General features: G+C 37.8%; 1 protein-coding gene and 1 pseudogene across 4 annotated transcripts in view; one reads left to right on the top strand and one right to left on the bottom strand.

Moving 5' to 3' along the window:
• Nucleotides 1–24,154, bottom strand: part of LOC114027885 (zinc finger protein 69 homolog) — a 50,560-nt gene that overhangs the window by 8,295 nt on the left and 18,111 nt on the right. Inside the window, exons 3-5 of one of the 4 annotated variants that reach the window (XM_027842060.1) lie at nt 17,835–17,961; nt 14,984–15,079; nt 6,985–7,447 (exon numbers count right to left, since the gene is read on the bottom strand). In XM_027842060.1, coding sequence (XP_027697861.1) covers nt 7,395–7,447; nt 14,984–15,079; nt 17,835–17,961 — 276 coding nt within the window. In that variant the 3' untranslated portion in view covers nt 6,985–7,394. Of the gene's footprint in view, nt 1–6,984; nt 7,448–14,426; nt 14,499–14,983; nt 15,080–17,834; nt 17,962–24,154 lie in introns of those variants that run through there. The other 3 variants (XM_027842058.1, XM_027842061.1, XM_027842059.1) reach the window with 3 other exon arrangements.
• Nucleotides 10,891–11,513, top strand: LOC114027886 (annotated as a pseudogene).

Raw genomic sequence — 24,154 nt, 5'->3', positions numbered from 1 at the left:
TGGGAAAGTATACAGCTATTTTTAATATTCTGAAACTGCCCCCAACAGAAAAATTCTAAAACCAATATTCTTCCGTTGGTATTTATGGTTATAAATCTTAGAATACTCTTTGAAGAATCAAAATTTTAGGTGACCGAAAGGGCAGTGGAGTATACTGGACATATTACTGGCATATACAGATAGGTTACTGCTGGTAATATACTGTCAGAAGACCAACCTACATAACTAGGAAGACGCTCATCAGGAGGTGGACCGTGGTCATGAATGCTGGGGGAGACAGAAGGGAAGGGGAAGAAGGGAGAGCATCTAAATCATACACTTGGGCACACTACCAGCAATAACCTATGTGCCACAAGTGGTTTAAGGCAATCAGCAAAGCATCCAATAAATGTAAGACAGAAAAAGGAGGTGGGTTGGTCATATAGCAAAAGTAAGAGGTAACAGGGCATTTTAGCAGCATTGCTACTTACAAAATGTAAAAATTCCTAGAAGAAAGCCTCTAGAATGAATCATAGGACTTGCATGGAACATCTATGGAATGATAAAGACAGGAATCACACAAAATGAGATCTAGATGGGTTACAGTCTTGACTTACGGGAAGAATACACAAATGGATGAGATCAAAGATCCACTGGCTTCAGACTAAATTGTCTTTAGAAAATAAAACTTTATTTAGTATATATTTGGAGACTATAAAGAAAATGAGGAAGATATGCTTTTCTTTCTTATATTTTTTATTACTTCAAAGGGTCCTTAATTTTATCATTATGAGCACTGTATCTATTGGTAAAAATGCAATGCAGACCATTTCTATTTTAAGTTCCTCCACAAAATCTCCAACAGGGACACTATACAGCTTTGTTGTGAGACAGGCCTAATTCAGACCAGTTTAGTAATTCAGGCTCAGAATTAGAATGCAGTGAAATACTCATGGACCATATATAATTCAATTAAAAAGTACTTAAAAGAAAAATTTTAAAGGATACAATCACTGACTCATAAAGACATTATTCTCCTCAACCTCCACCTTTGACATTCTAGCAAATGCAGGTCAGAAAGATGTAATTACTGACTTGCATGTCAATCAGGATTCTGATAAACCTGAGAAGCACCAGCTCTCCATAGCCTGGACTTTTTATGCATTAGATGACCTGGAAACCATATTATTGACTTATGCCCTACTTCCCTAGACCAGTCAACCCCATAGGATGGCATCCTTGCCCCTTTAAAGTAAAACCAGCCCAGCCCACATAAAGATGTCGCTCCTACAGCAACTTTTCTCTTGGTCTTTTTAACATTTTGTAGGCAACCATGAGGTGCTTGGTTTGTACAACTATTATTGCTTGCTCTTATTATGCAACTGGTCTACTTCTTTTTTCTCATCATATGTTTTCTTGAGGATGGTTCTTACAATTCATCATTCGCAATGTGCTACAGTGCATTGCACTCCTCTTGTATCTATCTGTTGTCCTTAGGATCACCAGAAATCTTGATCTTTCTAGGATTACAGTCCATGTTCATGGCCATATAACATTACGTAAATATGCAAAGGATCTGTGATTTCATCAGGGTAGCAAACTCCTGTGGTGGAGACTCCCTCTACTTATTCAGGTTGCAGATCCAAACTATCGATGGCTACATAGGGAGTAGCTTACAAGGACCCAGTGACCTTCCCAGAGCTACATAAATAAGAAGTATCAAAGGGGGAATTTCAACCCAGGTCTTCCTGTCTTCAAGGTCAGCCATATGACATTACTGGGAGAATACTGGCATTGAACAGATAGACTTTTATTGCAAGAAGAAACTTTACTGAAAAATCTGTGTATAATTTCCCCAAAACAAACCAATCTGATCTTCAGTTCTAGACCTGGTTTGCTATCCATCTGCAATACCTGTCCAAGGTATATATAGCAAAAGACCAATTCAATGGGCCATCTCTCCAACTGAATGTTATAATTTGGATAATATATATTCTACACTGGGGGTGTGGCTGCTCAGCCAATCTTTTGAATAGCTGTAGATTTCAATGAAAAGGCCCTGTAGTGGTGATACAACTATTACAATGGCATCTGCAAACAGAGACATTTGGGGAATTTCACTACAGAGAATACCTCTTCCAATTGGACTTGGGACTACTGTACAAATTATCCAACACCAATAAACACCTTTGGTAATATATATCACTGTCTTTAATGATTCACCTGATAGTTATGCTCAAGGATCACAAAAAAGTTTTCACTGTATTTGTGGTTGCAATAATCAAGAAATGTCTTTATGTTTGCTAATTGTTTGCTAATTTCTTTTTTCTACTAATTTTTTATTATGATTATTATCCATCTGAGTGTGGCTTAAGAACATTCTAGTTTTGTTTCAAATTTTATTGTTGGAGTATGGAGGTGGGTGGCGCTGCAATACCTTAATTTCCTTTTTTGACAGCGTTACAAGCCTATTTGTATTGAAGGAATGTTGTAGACATAGGTTACCTGGATTTCAACAAAGGTCTTTCTCAATATACTTGTAGACAAGATGAAGAAATATAGGCTGGACTCACATTTATATAGGACCTTAAGGTTTACAAAGCGTTTTCCTTACAACAACCTTTTGAGATTGATTGTCCACTGCTATAGTCCATAAATATCTATGATTTTGTAAATAATTCTCAGGGATTTGGCTGTTACACAAAGAAGCTACAGGACTTGCTAATTTAAACCTAATATGCCAAATGCTACTGTCAGAATCAGGATGGGAACTAATACCCTCCTTATTCTAAGCACAGCACTCTCTCCACTGTGCCATACTTGCTCTGCCACTGCTGAGTTTTCCTGGGCTCAACAGACTCCCTCCAATTTAAAGATGGACTAGACTGAGGCAGCAGAAAGAGCTAGAAAAGTGTAATAGGGGTTTGAGAACTGACTGGCATCCTGGGATCTGTAGTTCAGAGGGAGAATTATTCCCTCATAGCCCTAAGGGTTGATTTGAGATTTTGAAATCTTTGAGCCAGGATCAAAACTTGATTCATACCTAGAAATTTTAAAAGAGACAAAAAGAGAGAACAGAGAATGGACTCACAGGAAGGAATGGAGAGATAGTGTCCCCAGCTCTGCCTAAGACTTATGGACTATAGGATAAGGTTTGTTTGTTGGCCTAGAAACACCAATAATTGAACAAAATTGCTTATTACAAATGAGGTAACAAATATAAAGAGATGTTTAGGTAAAAACAAAAACAAAAATGGAGCATATTACAGTATCTGTTACTGGACAATCACAGAGAAGGAATGTTGGAGGAAGAACAGACTTTTGAGGGAGAACTTCCAACAGTCCTTTAAGGCAGTATATAAATGCTAGCTATTTATTATTAATCCATTTTGGGAATACCATACTTCTTCCCTTTTGTTAACCTGATCCTAGGGAGGGGTGAGACAGAAATTTCACTGAAATCAACATGTACATCAACAGGGATTTCTTGGGAAAATTTTGGGTGCCCTATCATGAAGAGACCCAGAAGAAATGTTTGTTCGGACTTCCATGAGAAACATTTAAATGTAGGAGACATTTAATGTGTCCTAAATGTGAAAGGGACACCTAGAGATGTTTGGTTTGTACCTCCAGTTGGATTGCCTTATATGCTAAAGAGAGTCATGGAAGAGTTTTTACAGACTCCAGTTTGTCTGAAGATAAGAGAGATAACATCCAGCCTGTCCAGGTGGCTAATCCCTATTGGGGAGTGCATCACATGTTTTGAGTTCTATAGAGTGCCTGTTTTTCTATAGGCCTTGCCAATCTCCTTCATGGGAGTGGTTGAGGGTATGATCTTTTCTTTATTCAGAACCATCTCCTTCCTTATTGCCCTTCTCTCTAAAGATTTAATCAACTATTTAATCAACTAATATAACCGGTGGCTAATCAATAATTAGCTAGCTTGTTAGTCGATGTGGTCCCCCTTCTCTGCTATGTTATGGAATTTATATTGGATAAGAAGTACAGCCATTAATAGGTTAGAGCCCTGTGGAAAATTTCTAACATTCAAGAAAAGATTTGGCTCTCTACTCTAATTTAATTTTTTTATATCTCTAGCCAACTCCTGGCCTCTTTATATTTGAAACCAGATCAACATACAGGAGATGTTTAGGTAAAAACAAAAACAAAAATGGAGCATATTACAGTATCTGTTACTGGACAATTGCAGAGAAGGAATATTAGAGGAAGAGCAGACTTTTAGGGGAGAACTTCCAACAGTCCTTGATGAGATGAATAAAACTGGTAAGTTTAGCCCAAGTTCTCTGTTCTGAAATGTCCAATTACCCACCCTGATCTCTTCTTTCTCTGCTGTAGATTCAGCCTCCTTTCAAAATTTTTTGACAGTTGTCCCTGTGCTACTTTCCATTTCAGCTTATTAAATCCTAGGTGGGGTTAGAGACCCACTTCCCCCAAGAGAACCCAGTTCTGTTCTCCTGTAGTTGACAAATCTCTCTTGCAGTTCAAAGATCATGATAGTCTAAATTACTCTCAGAAAATACTTATCCCTTTGATCTATAAATCCCAGCCAGTTCTTTAAGCCCATATTTTACAGGTATAGCATAGAGAAGACAAAGCTGGAGAATGTTAGTGGACTACAAGTTCTACAGAGCCAGTAGTGTGACATAACACCTACCCCTTCCCTACCTGACCCCCCCCCCAAATAATCCTATTACTATCTTAGGATTCATTAAGAGGGATAGGATATCCATAAAAATGAGAGGTGATAATCTCATTGTACCCTACCTGGTCATACCACATCAGGAATATGAAGTTTATTTCTGGGAACCACATATTAGAAAGAACATTGACAAATGAGAGCACATTTTAAAAAGGGCAACCAGAATGGTGAGAAAACTGTGTAGACCATGACATATAAAGATTGGTTAACTTAGTATAAGTGCCTTTTGAACAAAAGACATAGAGTGCATGCATATGATTGACAGAAGGATATAATATGGCTGATTTCTTAGGTGGCTGATAAACTGTTTATGGGAAAATCCTAACAGAAAAGTTTCACTCTTGTTTTGAGCAAAAGCATTGGAATAAATGAATAGTCTTCCACAGTGACTTCTTAGAATGATAGAATCTCAGAAATAGGAGGGATTTTAGTAGCCACTAAATCAAGTCCCTACATGAGATATGACAAAATTCATTGGGATATGAGTTCTAATATGTTTGTTTAAAATGAAATCTCCTTAAATTATGGGATATTCAGTCCTTAAAAATAATTGGTGGGGGCAAGGAGGGAAGTAATAGAATTACAATTCACCGTTTATTAAGAGATTACATGCAGGATTGTGAGATGAAAAGTCTTAACTGTTTTTGATTCAAGACCAAAATCAAGGCTGTGATCTTTGAGTTTAATCATCATTCAAACCATAGCTTGGAGACTTTTTGACATTATGAAATCACAATACACATATAGACCAAAGGATGAAAAATTCAATGGTAGTAAGGGTTGGTTCAGGAATTTTAAAGGCATAGTCTGCCTTGGAAAACACAAGGGTACAATGTGAAGCAGTTACCACTAAAAAGATAGCAGTTCAAGAAACTATACATTGTTTTTAAACAAAGGAGAAAATGAACAGCTTTAACTCTAACACCTACTCTTGCTACTACAAGAAATTCACACAGTGTACTTACAGTGCATACTTCATTTGTTCAATTCTGTTGCAGTAAATCCCATTGTTTTCTTTGTTACAAAATGTTAAGTTGAATATTGAAACAAATTTTTACCTTTAAAAAAAAAACCTTCAAGTTGAGTAACTGTTATCTGAGAGTTCTAGCACAAACCAGCACACTTCCCACTAACACTTGGAAAATGCAATTTTATCTGCCAGACACCACAAACAGAATCACAAATGACAAACTGGTGACATCTTAAATCGATAATTCTCAACTTCTTTGGTATTAAGAGCCCCTTATACTCTTAAAAACCATTGAGGGCCTCCGCCCCCCCAAAAAAGAGCTTTTGTTTATGTGGGTTATATCTATCAATATTTATTGTATATTAAATTAAGACATCTTCATATTATGAAAATAGTCTTGACCTTGTGGCTCACTTTAAAAGGTCTCAAAGATTCTCAGTGGTCTCCATACTCTGAGAACCAGTTATCTAGGGTATTTAACTAAAAGGTGATTCAGAAGGAATCTCTTCTATCACATACTACTTTTGTGGAGTTATTTCCCACTGTGAAGTTTCTGATGTCTGATAAGGGCTCAACTTAACTTAAAGGCTTTGCCACATGTGTGGCATTGAAAAGATTTCTCTCCCATATGGACTCTGATATTTTGTAAGGGATGACCTGTAGTGACAGGCTACAGGCTTTCCTACATTCCTTATAATCATAGGGTTTCTCTCCAGTATGAACTCTTTGATGTTTAGTAGGCGATGATCTGTCACCAAAGGCTTTCCCACATTCATTACATTTATTTATGGTTTCTCTCCAATGTAAATTCCCTGATGTTGAACAAGATATGTTTTCCATCTGATGACTTTCCCACATTCAATGCATTCATACGGTTTCTCTGCAGTACGAATCGCCCGATCACAAAAAAGGGATGATCTGTCACTGAAGGTCTTCCCACGTGGTTTTTCTTCAGTATGAAGTCTTTGATGTTGTGCAAGGGCTGTACTCTGATTAAAGGCTTTCTCACATTCATTGCATGCATAGAGTTTCTTTGCAGTATGAATTCTCTGATGTAGAGTTAGATAGGTACTCTAATAGAAAGCTTTCCCACATTCGTTACATTCATAAAGTTTTTCTCTAGTATGAATCTTCTGGTATCTAGTAAGACTTGTACTACAAAAGAAGGCTTTCTCACATATGCCACATTCATAAGGTTTCTCACCAGTGGGAATCCTCTGATGTTGAGTAAGGTGAACACACTACCTGAAAGCTTTCCCACATTTATTATATTCTTCAGGTTTCTCACCAGTATGAATTCTCTATCACTGAAAGTTTTCCCACATTCATTACATACACAGGATATGTTCTCTCCACAGAGTATCTTATATTTAATGACATCTGAATTGTATTTGAAGATTTTTCCATGAGTATCATATTTGTAGAGTCTCTCTCTCATAGGAACTCCATGTTGTATAACAAGAACTGAACTTAGACTGATGTTTTCTCCAAATTCATTACACTTAATTCTTATCTGCCCAAAAGGGGTTTTCTTTGTGAAATTATTATTTGCCTAAAATATTGGTCCTGGATTCTCCATGGTGTCTCTAACTGGGCATCACATTCAGAAGCTTCTCTAAACTTGGAGTTCAAGAGATAGCCTTTGGAATATATTCTATTATAATTTTCCAGGATGATTCTTCTTCAAAAATGCCCTGCTTTAGAGTCCACTTCTTGGTTTCAAGCCTAGTCTCCCAGTCTGAAAGAAATCAAATCTGCATATGTCCCTGTTCCCTGTCCTAGGAAAAAGTAAACCACTTTAAAGTGGGAATGGAAGAGTGAAATTAACAAGGAACACAAGGTGCATGTGTTCTGAATGGGCAACGGGCAGTTAACAAATGACATTACATTCTGTTCATGCAATGGAAAACAGAAGGGAAAAGCAGTTAGAAAGAGACACAAGTCATTAGGTTAAAGAGGTTGGAGAAAGAGAAGAGGGCTGATACATTGTGCAAGGTGAACAAAGGAAAGCTAAACAACCTTATCAAAGATTATTGAAACAACTAGTCCTGGTTGACCAGATGACACATTAATGAGAGGAGATTTGGCTAAAGCCAAGTGTGAGATGAGTTGGGATTAAAGGAAGCAGTCTGGGCTAAGAGTTGAAGCCCACATCACCTCAAACCTAGCCTACCTACTTCTAATCCTTCCTCTCCCTCCCAGCTATCTATCCAGCACTATCAAAGTAATCTTCCACATACAACAATTTCATTCCTCCCTACTGCACAGCTCTCCTACACTCACCCTAACTATACTCAGATAACTCTTTCAATCACTGAACCCTACTAGAATTTAGATGCAATCATGCCAGGCCTGCATCTGTAGGACAAACATCTGCCGCACTCAAGAGAAAGTTTAAGTGAGCCAGAGGGCACATCATATTTACCCAGGATCGGGCCCAGTTCTGATCACCAGTGCTATTCCTGTTCTCATGGACTAACCAATTTGTGCATCCTCACAAAGTGGTGCAGTGGAACAAGCACTGGAAATGGAGTCAAAGAACTTTGGTTCAAATTCTTGTTTGGTTGCTTACTACGTATGTGACTAGGTAAATCATTCCATAACTCTGAGTCTCAGTTTCTTCACATATAAAAATAAAGGAGTTAGACTGGATGATATCTAATGCTCCTTCTAGATCTAGGGGCTATGATCCATTCTACCTGCCAAAATCCACTCTGATCACTGATGCCAGGCTTTCTGATTTTTACATTTATTTCCTGGTCCCACTATGAATAGGTGATACTCTAGGAATATGTATTAGGCCTTCTACTTCCTATATACTGTCTTCTGGTCAGCTCATCACCTTCTAGGGATTTAATTATGTAGATAATTCCCAAATATATACTTAGATGCATATGCACATATAACATATATAACATATATGTATGTGTATGTGTATATGTATATATTCAGTCCTCAACTCTCTTAAGTTATAGTCCTTTAGTATCTGTCTACTGGATGTCTCCACCTGGATGTCTCCTAGGATTATCTTAAATTCAGTTTATCTAAAACAAACCTCATTACCTTTCCTTTAAACTTGTCTCATCTTCCTAATTTCCTTCTTCCTGTAAAAGGCAAAAGCATCCTTCTGGGCTCCCATTTTGACAACACTGGAATGATCTTCAACTCTTCAGCCTTCTTGGCTTCCCATTCAATTAGTTGCCAAGACTCCTTGGTTCTATCTACATAACGTCTCTCACTTTCATTCCCTTCTCTTTGCTTAAAAGGCCACCACACCAGTTGCGTCCCTGTTCACCTCTCACCTGGAGTATTGCAATAGTTCCTAATTAGTCTCCCTACTTCCAGCCCCTCCCCTCTCAAATCCATGCTGCACAGAGCTGCCAAATTAATATTCTTAAAGTACAGATCTTACCATGTCATTCTTCTATTTATAAAGTTCCAGTTGTTTCTTATTATCTCTAGGATAAAACATAAACTCTTCTTTTTGGCACTTAAAGACCTTTACAATCTGCCTCAAATCTATCATTTCATACTGATTTCACATGAATCTCCCTCCCACATACTCTCTGCCACTCAAACTGTTCTACTAGATGTTCCCTTCATGTGATATTTTATCTCCCACCTCCATGCCTTTGTACAATCTTGGAGTACTGTCCCTACTCATCTCCACCTCTCAGACTCCCCAACTTGCCTTAAAAATTCAGCTCAACTGTCATCTCTGATATAGGGTCTTTCCTAATTCCCTCTGGCTTCTCCACCCAATTATTTTATATTTGTATATGTGTGTATATTTTGGATACTTCCAGCAAAAAGTATCTGAGGACAAGGCTATTTCATTTTTGTTTTGCTTCAATGGCACCTAGAAATGTGTGTCTTGCACAGACAGAAGAGCTTAAAAAATGCTTACCAGATTGTTCAACTAAATTGGTTTGCAGATCTGGGGCTTCCCTCTAAGAAGCATGGAATGAAAGCTTATGGTAGGCTATGGTCAGGCCTAAAGACTTATAAGTGAAAGAATAGACTGAGAAGCAGATGGGATTTCAAGGGGAAAGTCCTTAAGTTTCAGAGCTGATAGAATTATAAGTCACATGGGAATGAGGGAATGCTAAGGACAGTAGCCCCTGCCACCTAGGCAGCAAAAGTATAAAGGTTCTTTGTCTCACACATAACCAAAGGCTCTTTGTACCAGTGACATAGTTCCTGGCATCCCCAGGACCTCATAAAATGCCTCTATCCAAGCAGTTTCCTGTCTTCTCAAACATGACAGATTCTATATTCCATGCTGGCTGTATTTGCCACCAAAGAAGTACTATATCCACAGAGAAAAAGGGAAAAAAAAAACAAAACTTGTCTCTCAGTTAAACTTGCCCAGTGTTTGACAACTGCATTTCTATGAGTGAAGAAATCTGTTCCTTAATAAGTCATTTCCTTATGTTGGGTCCATCATTTTCATCCTCTTGATACTTAAAATCAGGATAGTTGCCACCAGGAAGAAAAAAAAGGTGAGAGAAAGCTTTAAACCAAACTGGCTGTTCCTGGGTTCCTGACTATTCAACTCTCTCCTGTTGCTGGCTCCCACAGACCCATTGCTACAGTCTATCCCCTGATTTGGTAATACTCTTCCTTTGCTGAAAGACCTCCTCTACTTCCTTATAACCAAGAGCATATAATTCACAGAACTTAGGTTGGTAATCAAAGCCCCCTACAACCTGGCCCTGCTATACTAGTTCTACCTTACACTCTATTCAGTCTGCTCTTCTCTCTCATCCACGGCCATAATCATTCTGAACCCTTTGTTCATGCTGCTCACTCTGCCTTACATGTCATCCCTCTTTCTCTCCACCTATTCAAATTCCAAACATTTTTCAGGGTCCAGATCATGTCACACTCACAAAATCATGCCAGCACACATTGATGTTCCCTATCTGAACCATCTTGTATTACAACTGTTCTTGTACATTCTTGATCTCCCTGACTAGGCTGAAAATGTAATTGAATTTGAGGCTATCTCATTCTTTTCCTATTCCCTATCATACTGACCATAGAGGGTCCTGTACATAGTAGGCCTTCAATAAATATTTGTTAACTTGAACTTCAGAATCATTTATTGCCTATATATTTTAGAACTTTGCCATACAATATTGTTCTACCTTATTTATTTAAAATTTCACTTCTAAATATTCTATTTTAAAACATTTCATAGGCTCTTCAGCAGTGGCTCTGAGGTCAAAATGAAATTCAATCCCTTTGTGACCTCTGACCGAAGCAAGAACCGCAAGAGGCACCTCAATGCCCCTTCCCGTATACAGGGGAAAATTATGTCTTCTCCTCTTTCGAAGTAGCTGAGACAGAAGTACAATGTCCGCTACATGTCCGTTCGAAAAGATGAAGTCCAGGTTGTCTGAGGATACTACAAAGGACAGCAAATTGGCAAGGCAGTCCAGGTTTATGGAAAGAATTATGTGGGGGCAGCTAGGTGGCACAGGGGCAGCTATGTGGCGTAGTGAATAGAGCTCTGGCCTTGGAGTCAGGAGGACCTGAGTTCAAATCCAGCCTCAGACACTTAACACTTACTGTTACCCTGGGCAAGTCACTTAACCCCAATCACCTCACCAAAAAGAAAAAAAAAAGAAAGAAATATGTAATCTACATTGAGCACGTGCAGTGGGAGAAAGCTAATGGTACAACTATCCATGTGGGCATTGATCGCAGCAAGGTGGTTATCACAAGGCTAAAACTGGACAATGATCACAAAAAGATCCTTGAGCAAAAAGCCAAATCTCACCAAGTAGGAAGGAAAAGGTCAAATATAAGGAAGAAATTATTGAAAAAATGCAAGAGTAAAAAATTACATGGCTGTAATTAAATTTCTAGAATGAACAAAAAATATTTCATAGTTTTATCTTCCTATTTAGATTCTAAACTCTTAACAGATGGTATTGTGAGGGAAGGAAAAGAAGAAGAGGAAGAAAATAAAGAATCAGGAGTGAGTGAAGGAGAGGGGAGAGAAAGCAAATAGGAAGAAGGGAGGTAAAGAAAGGTGTCCTGATTCTACAGTAAACAATCAATCAAGGCTTTATTTACCAAGTTCCTACCATGTATCCAACATTGGAGATAAATGGAAGTATAACAAATAGGCCCTTCCTTCTGGGTCTTTAGAATGTAGGTGGAGAGACAAGACTAACACATACGAAACAAAGATAAAAAATACATAATATTTGGTCAAATGTTGATCATACTCATTCTTGAGTCCAGATTTTTACTCTATAACTTGTGTTCTTTCTATTATACCACATTGCCTCTCTAATAATAATTTGTGTGTGTATATATAGGTACATACATGTGTGTGCATTTATGTGTATATAGATAGACGGACAGATATAGACATATAGATGTATACATATATATTTAAAAAGTTCTTTCCTCAAAATAACCCTATAAGGTGACTGGTCAAATATTTTTATCCTATTTTAGAGAAAAAGAAACAGAGGTTGTGCAAAGTCACACAGTTTGTAAGTGGCAAAGCAAAGACTTGAACTCAGATCTTTTGATGTAAAATCCAGGGATCTTTCTACTATACTAGATTGCTACACAGAGGAACAAACATGACATGTAAAAAGAATGGAAACTAAATGAAGAGAAGGCAATTGAGGAATTGGAAGGAAATATACTTCAGCCTTGATACAGCTGGCACTGCAGCCTTCTGATCAGGGCACTGACAAGATGAAGATGTTAACATTCATGTGCTTGCTGCAGAGTCATTGTTTCCTCAAACGGTGAAAGGCACTATATAAGTGATTGTTGAAGTTGGGGTTTAGGGTTAAGAGGTGATAAGAGATTCCTAATATTATTGGGACGCAGAGACAAAGTGGTCCTATGTCCTCTTGTCAGAAAGATAAACTGATAAAGACAAAAGGAAAAATGAGAAAATTCAAAAGAAGGCCATAACACGATGAATAAATAGACATTAAATTAGGGATTCTCAACCTTTTTAGCATCACGGATCACTCTGGCAGTTTGGCTAAGCTTATCAACTCCTTCTCAGGTTAATATTTTTAAGTGCATAAAATAAAATACATGGGATTAGAAAGGAAACCAATTATGCTGAAATAGAGATATAATTTTTTCCATCCAAGTTCAAAGACCAACTGAGATTAACCCACAGACCCCATCTGTGAACCCCATGTTAAGAACCCCTGCCTTAAAGTAAAGCAAACCCGAAACCCCCAGTAAAATATTTCCTAGAGATCATGGAACAGCAGCAAGAACCTCCAAAACAGTACAACACAGAAATAAAATTTGTAAAAAAAAAAAAAAAGATATTAGAATAGATATTAGGTTAGAAATGAGAGGTTAGAATAGGATATTTCTAAAAAGAAAAGGGAGATCATGATGTGCCCCCAAATTAAAATAGCCTGTAAAGATTGGCCTAATCATCAATGGATACACATGGAACTTCAACAAAAAAGAGACATTTGAGTCATTCCTGCAAAAGAAACAAGAGGTAAGAAGAACATTCCTCCTTCAAACAATCCAAACAAAACTAAAACAGAAGCAAGGTAACTAAGTACAATTATCGAGAAAAGAAAAACTGAGCTATGAAATCAATTCTGTCTTGTTTCTACACTGTCTTTAAAAAAATATAACAAAGAGGGATCAGCAAGGGACAAAAGGTTCTAAAGCATTACAGATTTAATAGGAAATAAGGAGTCTGGCATAGTGGCAAAGATGGCCTCAGGATCAGGAAGCCCGAGCTTCAAGCCCTGTCTCCAACACATGTCAGCTATGTGTCCCTGAACAAGTCTCTTAACCTCTCAGGAGATTAACCCTAAGTTAGGTTAACCTCTCAAAAATGACAAGTTGCCTTGAAAAAGCCAATCTACACTGGTTGAAAAAGTTGCTCACCTGAAGTTCACTACACTGATGAAATCATGTGTTCAATTAAAAAAAGGGTGGGGGGAAGGAATAAGAAGAAGGTAAGAAGGAAGTAACAGATTAATGTTCTGTGAACTGAATCTCATGCTCCTCTATAAGTGAATCAGTATCTGCTGTGGGAATAAAAATACAATGGGAAGTTGTTGTTCAGTTTGTGCTGTTCAGTGACTGACTTCATGACCCCATGGATTATATCGTCCATGGGGTTTTCTTCGCAAAGATACCGGAATGGTTTGCCATTTCCTTCTGCAGTGGATTAAGGCAAACAGAGGTTAAGTGACTTGTCCAGAGTTAAATAGCTAGTAAAGGTCTGAGACTCCACCCCCTGACTGCTCTGTATACTGAGCCACCTACCTGCCTCCAACAGTGGGAAATAGTTCCAGTGAAGAGAGGGAAAGCAAAAGACACAAGAGCTGGAGAAGGGAGCAGAAAAGGAACAGTAATTTCTTTGGCCTGATAACAAGATTTAGGGGTCATGGAAGAGCAGAAAAAATAATAGAGAAAGAGAAGGACTGTATTAGGATCTGGGACAAGAAAGCTAATCTAGACAAAATGATAGAATACTGCTGAAGCACATTCATGGGTGGGGGTGAGAAGGAAAGACAGAAATCTTTTAATGGGTCTTTAGAGGACACCCCAAAAAATCACCTTCTCTAAACTAGTGATTCCCAGAAGAGAACGTGTATGAGGCCCTTGGCTATGGCCAGAGGTCGAGGTGGGGAGGCAGGGAGGAGAGACTTAACTCTACCAGGAGGACATCACTGACCTTAAGAGAGAGTGTCCATAAGCAAGAGAAAAGTTCAGTCCTCTTGATTGTGTGACTCCCACTACACCTAATTGCCTCCTTCAAGAGCCGATATTTTTAGGAGTGAGTATATCAAAAAGCCTCACAAACTACATAAAAATTCAAAACATGAAAAAAGAAATCCACTTAATCATAGAATATCTGAGTGAAACTATCTTGTAGCAGAAGAAAATATAGTAAAATAAATAGAAAATAGAAAATAAAGTAAAATACCCTAGCTAGATAAATATGGGAGATTAGATTCAATATAAGGAAGAATTTAATAATTGCTACGGCTGACCAAAAATATAATATGCTGTGTCAGAAGCAGAGGGCTCTTTGTCAGGGATATTGTAGAGGACACTGATGCACTGGGTATTAAGTAGGATCAGACAACCTCAAAGATCATTTTCAGCTCCAAGAATCTGTGAAATGTTTAGGTGAAGTTCAGGTATCTAAGGGAGTTCAAGGCAAATGGCTTCAGTTCTATCCTCAGGTATGGGACATTTAAGGAGACATACCTAATCACTACTTCCAAAATTCCACCCTTTAGTACTGTTACAGTGATTTCTACCTGCTGGGTTCTCACACTCACCTAGGCGGTGGCTTTTTGGAATTTCTTTCTTGGTCCAAGGGTCTTTTCCATGCTTCAGCTGAGAAATCACATCTAGCTTGGAAACTGGATGTCCTGCTTATAAGGTAAAAAGAAAAGATTTGAGTATTGGTGATGGAAGATAAAGAATCAGAGCAGAAATCAGTTCCATCCTATTGTTCTTGTCTACACACAGGAACACTCTACAACCCCACATCTCAGCTGTACTCTTTTGAACAAACACCTTTATATTTTATAATATTTCCTCTATGACATCATCCATTTTCTCATATTTTGTGAAACCCAGATTTTCTCTAACAGTTTAGTATCCTTCGCAGCTTTCTCCAATAGAGGCCACTCTTTCAACTCTCCATAATTCATAGCAGTAGCAGCTATGCTTTGGAGTAGACAGAGTGCTGGACTGAGAGTCAAGAAATACCTAAATTCAAATCATGCTTTAGAAATTGCGTGATCCTGGGCATATCACTTAACCCCTCTGTGCCTTAGTTTCCTCTTTTGCAAAATGTGGATAATACTAACACCAAACTCCAAGGATGACTGTAAAGATCAAATGAGATAATATATTGTAAAGCACTTTGTAAACCTTAAACTGCTTATGCATGCTAGCTATTGTGGCTATTACAGTACCAGAATTTGGCATACTTCATTGTATCAAATTTAGAGTTAGAAGGGACCTCAGTGAGCATCTAGTCTAATTCATACCCAAAAGGAATGTCCAGTATAACATACCTGACAAATGTTGATGCAGATTCTATAGACCTTCAATTTTGGGGTGGAATGCCCAGCACCTCCCTAAGACAGCCCACTTTCAAACAACTCTGATTACTAGAAATGTATTAATAATAATAATAATAACTAACATTTACATAGCAATTTAAGGTTTACAAAGCACTTTACACATTATCTCAGTTCATCTTCACAACAAACTTGTGAAGTAGGTTCCGCTATCATCTCTGTGGTAGATGAGAAAACTGTGGTAGATAATGACTTCCTTCAAGACTCAGTTCAAATCTCACTTTCTACAAGAGGTTTTCCCACCTACTCCATCTAGCGCCTTACTTCTAAGATGATCTCCTATTTACACTGTATACATCTTGTATAGCCATAGTTGTTTGCATATTGCCTACAGTTAGAACGTAAGCTCCAATAAGGGCAGGTACCATGGTTCTGCTTTTCTTGTATCCCCTTAGCATAGCACAGTGCCTGGCACATAGTAAGTGATTAACAAATGCTTGTTGATGATAATGATGAAGTTATCTGCCTAGGACCACACAGCTAGCTGTGTCTGAGGCAGGATTAAAACTTGGATCTTCCTGACTCCAAGTCCATCACACTCTCCATGGCACATGCAACTTCCTTAACAGAAGAAGTCTAATTTCTTTTCCACATAACAGCCCTTCAAATGCTTGAACATAGCTACCATGTCTTCCCTGAATTTTCTTTTTCTGGGCTAAATATCCACAGTTCCTTCATCCAATTCAGGTATAACATGGACTTAAGAAACCTTTGATATACATCCTGGTTGCTTTCCTAATGGATATTCTCCAGATTTATGATGTCTCTCTTTAATCCTAATGCCAAGTACTAAATACAGTACTCTAGGTTTGGTAGAGAGGAACTTTCATCTCCCTCCCTAATTCCTGGAGGCTATGCCTCTCCATATAGTTCAAGACTGAATTACTTTTGTTGGCTGTCACAATACATTGGTAACTTATATTGAGCTTGCAGCACACCAAAACCTGCATTTCTTTTTTCAGATAAACTGCTGTCTAAACATGCCTTCCCCATGCTATATTGGTAAACTTGATTTTCATCCTAAGTATCACTTATTTCTCCACGTTATTAGATTCAACCCAATGCAGGTCAAGATTTTTTGTATCTTGACTCTTTCATCTACTATGTTACCTATCCCAGCTTCAGGATCTTCTGTAACCCACTGATTATGCCATCTATATATTTATCCAAGCCATAATAAAAACTTTAAAAAGAAATGGGCCAAATATATATCCCTGGACACTCCACTGGAGGCTGCCAAACAAGTTAACACTGAGTTAACAATTAACAAATTCTCTTTGAATTTAGCTACACAACCTGAATTTATCTAATTGTATTGTCTAGTCCACATTTCTCGCTCCTTTCCAGTAGAATAAAATGACATAATTTATCAAATTCTTTTCTAAAATCCAGATAAACTGTATCTACAATATTTTACTTATCTATCAGTTTAGTAACCCTGTTAAAAAGGAAATCATATTAGTATGGCATGACCTATTTTCAATGAAGCCATGTTTCATTTGCAACCTTGTACTCACTGCATCCTTTTCTTTATTTTCACTAATCATCTTAATGAATCTTAATGATCCATTCTAGAATTTTCCCAGGAATCAAAGTAAAATTTAAAGGACTATAGTCTGCTAAAGAAAACTCATTTTACACCATATCTCCCACACCATCTGTGGTCCAGGATAGGTATTCCCAAGTTCTTTAAGTAATTCTTGTATGGAATAATTTTCAATTCTCTCACTATCCTGATCACCCTCCTCTGAATGTGTTCTTTTATCAAGATCCTTCCTAAAATGCAGAACTTACAAATGAACAATATTTCAGCTACGATCTGACCAAATAAAAATATAATGGAACTATGACTTCCTTTATCCTAAAAACTATGCCTGGGGGTTGCAGAGGAGTGGACAGGAGAGAAGACAAAAAAAAAAAAAAGGAAGGAAGGAAATTATCAAAATATTTTTAAAAATCACGTTCCTGGACACCTGGTTAAGAAGACCTACTCTTGTCTAACATTATTCCATGAATCATAGAGGGAAATAACCCTTACCCATTGAAGCCAGGTTCCTGTAGTTCTCCAGCATCACATCTCTATACAGACCTTTCTGAGCAGAATCAAAATGACCCCATTCATCTTGGGTGAAGCTCACAGACACATCCTTGAACATCAGTGATTCCTGAAATACCAAGTTTTTTTTTTAATTTTGCTTACTTATTTTACAAGCATTTATTACCTTTCCCTCTTACAATCAAAATGATAGAAGCAAGGAAGACAGAGAGGGAGGAAGGAAGGGAGGAAGGAAGGGAGGGAGGAAGGAAGGGAGGAAGGAAGGGAGGGAGGGAGGAAGGGAGGGAGGGAGGGAGGAAGGAAGGAAGGAAGGAGGAAGGGAGGGGAGGAAGGGAGGAAGGAACCAAAAGCAATTTTTTTTTTTACATTAGCCATGTCTAAGAATATGTGTTTATTCTGCATTTTAAGCCCCTTCCCTTCTGGACAGGAGGCAGTTGTCACGTTTAGACTACTCACTCAGACTCATGATTATCACTGCATTAATCAAGGTTCTAAGGTCTTCTGAAGTTTCCGGTGTGATCTCACGTTGCATGTATAAACTATTCCCCTGATTCTGTTACCCTTATTCTGCAGTAGTTCATGGAGTTCTCCCAAGTTAACTCTGAAACTCATTATGACAAAATAATATTCTCTAACATTTGGAGTTATTCCCCAACAGACGTGTATTCCCTTACTACTCTGTGAAGATTATAGTTCTGTACATATGAGGCCTTCAAAAACATTTTTAATCAGACTAGAACAACCATCCTGGAACCCTGACAGGGCCTTGGAGAGAGATGGCAACATTCAGTCAGTCAATAAATATTTATAAAAGACTTACTATGTGCCAAGCACTGTACTAAGAACTGGGGACACAAATGTGAAAAAAGAAAAACAGTCTTTGCCCTAAGGAGCTTTTACAACATGGTCATTTCAGGAAATCCAGCACCTACTGCTTCCCTAACCCTCCCCACCACTAACTAAAACTTCCCTTTTAACAAAGAAATGCAATTAAGCAAAACCACCACATCTGAAAATGTAAACAAAATGGTTCCCTAATAATCCCCCCTCCCTCAAACCTGTATGAAGTGAGAAGAGGGAAGTATGTTTTATTATCTGTTCTCTAGGACCATTTCTGATGTTTTCTTTACTCAGAGTTTGGAAGACAAGCCAGAATCTAATTGGAGTAAAAGTAAATTGGCAGGATTATAGGAACTGATATGCTTAATGTTTCAAGTCAAATAAAACCTTTATTTTGTTCCATACCTGGCAATAATTTAGCCTAACTCAGGCTATATTGTGAAACAACATAATATGTAAATTCTCAATCAAAGATTGTTCTGTCCTCTGCAGCCACAGCACAGTGGCTTCTAGCAGCTCTGGGACTGGGAGTGTCAGGTGAGGAGCCCAAGCTAGGATGGAGGCAATAAATAGGGTTAAGGGAGTAGACAATTTATTTGGTCTTTAAGTTTTAAATAGTAACAACATTTAAACCAAAATAAAATAAAAATCCTCATATTAGGATATTTTGTAGTAACAATGAACTGGAAACAATAGGTATATGACTGGGGAATGGTTTAAAAAATAAATATGGCATATGAATACAATATTACTGTATAGAGATGATAAATATGAAAAATTCAGAGAACCATAGGAAGATTTGTGTGAACTAATGCAAATCAAAATAGGCAAAACCAAAGTAACAACATATACAATGATTACAATAATGTAAAGGAAAAGATCACTAAAAGGAAACCAAATTCTGAGTAACTGAAACACCAGCAACAATTCTGGAGAACAGATAATGAAACATGACTCCCTCTCCTCACTACATACAGGTCTGAAGAAGGAATCATATTAGGAACCATATTGTTTACATTTTCAGATGTACTAGTTTTGCTTAATTGCTTTTCTTTGTTACAATGGAAGTTTTAGTGGAGGATAAAGGAGGGGGTAGGTACAGGATTTCCAGAAATGACTGTGATGTAAAAACAAAAGACACCAATAAAACATTTTTTAAAAAAAGGAAGTAAGTACTTTTAGTAAGAAAAGATTTTTGAATTGGTAAATACATGCCAAGACTGACAATTAGAAAATGCTATTCTAGACTATGTGGGATATATCAAGTAGGACATATCAAAGAAGTATAAGACGTGAACTATATCCTTGTAAAGCATGCAATTTTGCTCAGTTGGAAAACACAGCCATGACAAAATTTAGAAAATAATATAAGGCAGAATATTGTCAAGTCCTAAGTTATATGGTAAGTACATAGAATAGAGTTGTTTGTCCTTCGTTTTTGAAGAGGACCAATGACATCACAGAGTGATGTCTTGACATACTTGTCAACTGGATTTAAGTGAGGCAGAGTTGCACAAAGTTTTCTGCCTCACTCTATCTTCCAGAGTGACTGAAGTTCAGTGGCAAGACAAAAGTCAAGATGGCTGGCTATGGCCTAGGACGCAGTAGATGTCCAAGGTCTAAGCACTCCACAGTGCCTGCTTCAGCCTCCTTCATGGCCATTAGAACAAACTGTTCTCATCCACCCATTCCACCAGGGGAAAGTCTTCATATGCTCGAGGGAGACATTCCCCAATTCATTGATGGATTTTAGACCTGTTGCTTACCCTTAACGTAGTTTAGCCTGTCTGCCAAGACAGTTTTCCCAGTAAGTGGCTGCTGCACATGCTACCATTTCTTGTGCCACAGGTGAGAGCTGGGTGACAGCTGGACACCAAAGGCGGATGTGCATCCCTGAAAAGGGCTTAGCAAGCCCTCATACCAGAGGTGCTAGTCCTCTCTGAACACCCCATAGTATGGAGTATTTCATAGATGAAGAGATCGGGAGAGGGTAGGGTAGGAGGGAAGACACGCCAAAAGAATTACAGATCCTGAGAGTAAGAATGTCCTCCAGATTATTACAGATGTGTAGTTATCTTAGTCATTGTTTTAACACTTTTGGCACTAGTTATATACTACTTCCAAAGGGAAGACACTTCATTTAAAAAGTTTTAATTGTCAAATATTCTTTCTTAAAGTAAGCTGAAATAATTTTCCTCATATCTTTCACCAATTGAACACTAAACTATAAAAACATGCAGCCATATGGTATGAAATTGATAAAATTTTGTCCAAGATTAAAAATATTAAAAAGAACAGCTACAGTACCAATAAATCAATTGTTTTGATGAAAAGAGTAATACTCATATCTGTATAGTGTGTAATGGTTTACAAAACACTTTCCTCATAATAATTCTGAGTGAGTTACATAGGATTTGCTAGGACAAAGGTCCACATTATATCTCTCTACATTCTACATCGAGTTCTGCACTTTAAATAAATAAATGTTTTCTCAATAGTAATACAGATAACCTAGATATGTAGAAATGAAATAAAATGGAAAACACAGTTCAGATAAATAAAGGCCTCTGAGTGACATAGATACAACAATGTTTTTGTTTTGTTTTTAAACAAAGCTAGGCAGGTAAAGAGAAGGGAAAAAATGTAAACAAGGTGAGAAAGCTTGACAAAAACAGGAAGAAATAAAAAGAAAAGAACAATCCTATCCGTGGTCATGAGAAAACAGGAAATCTAACTTGTGATTCTAATAATACACGTGTTGCCATTTTTCCAAAGGTAAACAAGTGGCCTCTGACTATCTTCACTTAGGTATGTGGGGGTTTGGTGTAGACATCTGCTAATAGAATGGGCTGCTACACGTTGTATCCCAGGATTGAATCTATGTACCTCCTTTTATTGTGGAAGAGGTAGTATCAATCCAATGATCAACAGAAGCCTGAAGGACCTTCAAGATGCTCAAAAACTTCAAAGGCTAGGCAAGGGAAATGGACAAGTAGAGGCAGAGCCCCATGCCCCTCTGTTCTCTAAATATATGGTAACCTACTTTCAAACAAAAAAAAAATTTCCTGGAGAGCATTCATTCGACTGCTGACATTAGCCAAGCAGAAATTTGTCTAATTGTAATTTCCCTCTGGCCTCTGAAGTGTTACAAAATAAGTCTAACTCATCTTCTAAAGAACTTCAAATATTTGATGCCAAGAATTACTAAGTAGTCTAGTAAGGGTGGGATTGATTGAATTATTCAGCTGTTAGCTCACCCTACTGAGAAATTAAATGATAATTTATAGTACCTTACGTGAAAACAATCAATCAATTTATAAGCACTAGACTATGTGGGAAAAGTACTTTGAACTGGAGTGTCTTAACACAGGAAGGAGGATTTAGATCGATTGAAGAAACTTTGTCATGCCCTAGTGGTCCTATTAAATTTTCAATTGATTTGATAATGGAGTCATTAGAGAAGCTGGAGCAAGAGTAGTGCTATAATAAAACTCTGAAGTGAGTTTTACTATATCTGAATGGAAGAAGAAGCCTAGGCTTCAGCTTTGTCCTGTGTCTCCTCCCCATTTCTTCACCCACCCTTCTGACCAGGTGAAGAGCTTCAGAGGGTAAGAAGGATGTTGGACTTCCCATTTTCCCACTGGCATCCTAGCAGCCTCCCTAGATGAGCTGCCAGTAGTGTCTACACTGAGATCTGAGGCCAGATTGGACATCATTTCTTGGCCCCACAATGAACTGAGTAAAGAAACTATACACCATGACTAAAGAGAAACTCTCGAGCATCTCACACATGGGAGAAAAGGACTTCAAGAAACTAGGAGCTGTGAGCCACCTCTTTGCTATCAATGTTCTCTAAGCTTGATCTCATTTTCCCCTGGACTTTGTAAGCACTTGCGGGACCATCACAGATGCTTTATATCAACTGTTCTTATTATATCAACTTAGTAAATACCCCTAGAAATTATTCTCAACTGATAATCTTGAGGAGGGAAGCATGTAGATAGAGGCTTGAGCCAAGGTCTCCCCAGGGGTACCCCTAGAGCCCTGAAGGGATGTAGTCTTGCTCTGAGACCCAATACTTGTCTGTAAGACCAGGAATTATGATAAGGATCCTCAGAATTTATATTGGCTACATTTTTTACCAGATAAAGATCCCCAGTTCTTTCAACCATTCCCTCTATGCAATTTTGCATGCCCTCATATTCCAATTTCTGAACATCCCTCTTAAAATGGGAAGCCCAGAACTGAACACAAAACTTCAAGTATGTTCTAAACAATGTAGAGCACAGTGGGTTTGTTACTGCACCACCACCACCACCACCCAGTGTTTTTCACTATATACTGATTAATGCAATTTATAATTGTCTTAGTCTTTTTGGCATACACAACACATTGCTGCCTCATACTGGGTTTAGAATAAAGTAAAAGTTGTCATCAAATAGAATGAAATAGAAAAGCCTTCATTAGGCACTTATCTTGTGCTAAAATTGTACTAAGTGCTGGGGATGCAAGTTGAAAAGTAAAACAGTCCCTGCTCCCAAGGAACTTACATTCTAATTAGAGGAAACAACACATATAGGAGGTTTGGGGGCAAGGTAGATGTAAAGGTCCAGCAGAAGTGTGGATGACAAAGCTCAAGAATCCTTAGAGAAATGAACTTGCTATCTAATACATCTCCCTCATCATGCCCATCATGTACTTGTACAGTTAAGGCTTAGAACATAAATACTACATTGGGAATATGTCCCCATTAAACTTCATCTTTTAAAATTTTGACCAAACTTTTGCAACTGCAGATCTTTTTATGAATCATGCTACTTACCCTCTCTTCAGAACAAAAATAACAAACCCCACCAAAAAAAGTTATGGTTTACTCTGCAACTTCTCCTCAGTATTATCCAATTTATGTTTTTACCTCTTTTTCACTGCTGACCTCTTCAAACAAGTGGTTTATTTACCTCAATGAATTTGCAAATCAAAACAGCTCTGAGGTTTCACTTCACCCTGAGTAAATTAGCAAAGATGACAAAAGACAGAAATAATGCATCTTAAAAGAGCCATGGGAAGACAGACATTAATACATTGTTGGTAGAGCTACAAATTGGTCCAACTTCTTCCAAAAAACAATTTGGAATTATGCTAAAGAAGCAACTTAAATGTCCATACCTGAAGTAGGTAAGGGAAGAGAAGAGATATTTTCAGAAAAAAGCAGAATGTAAAAATGAATAGATTCATAATATTTTTTAAAAGAGAAACTTCCATAATATTCCAGAATTTGAAGGAGATCAACACATTAGCACCCACAAACAGGAGTTCCTGAATGATCTCACCACCTTCAGGGAATGATTCATTCATTTGCACTCTGCGTCAACCATCCTGAATGATAATGATAAACATCTTTGCTGAACATGTCTCCACTATATTAACTTGATATTGAAAACCAGATGACCATTAAACATTGT

The sequence above is a fragment of the Vombatus ursinus genome, unplaced genomic scaffold, assembly GCF_900497805.2.
Source record: "Vombatus ursinus unplaced genomic scaffold, bare-nosed wombat genome assembly UNPS02014864.1, whole genome shotgun sequence".
Classification (NCBI taxonomy): Eukaryota; Metazoa; Chordata; class Mammalia; order Diprotodontia; family Vombatidae; genus Vombatus; species Vombatus ursinus.
The sequence above is the reverse complement of the archived record's forward strand: the minus strand, read 5'-3'. Positions and strand labels throughout refer to the sequence as shown.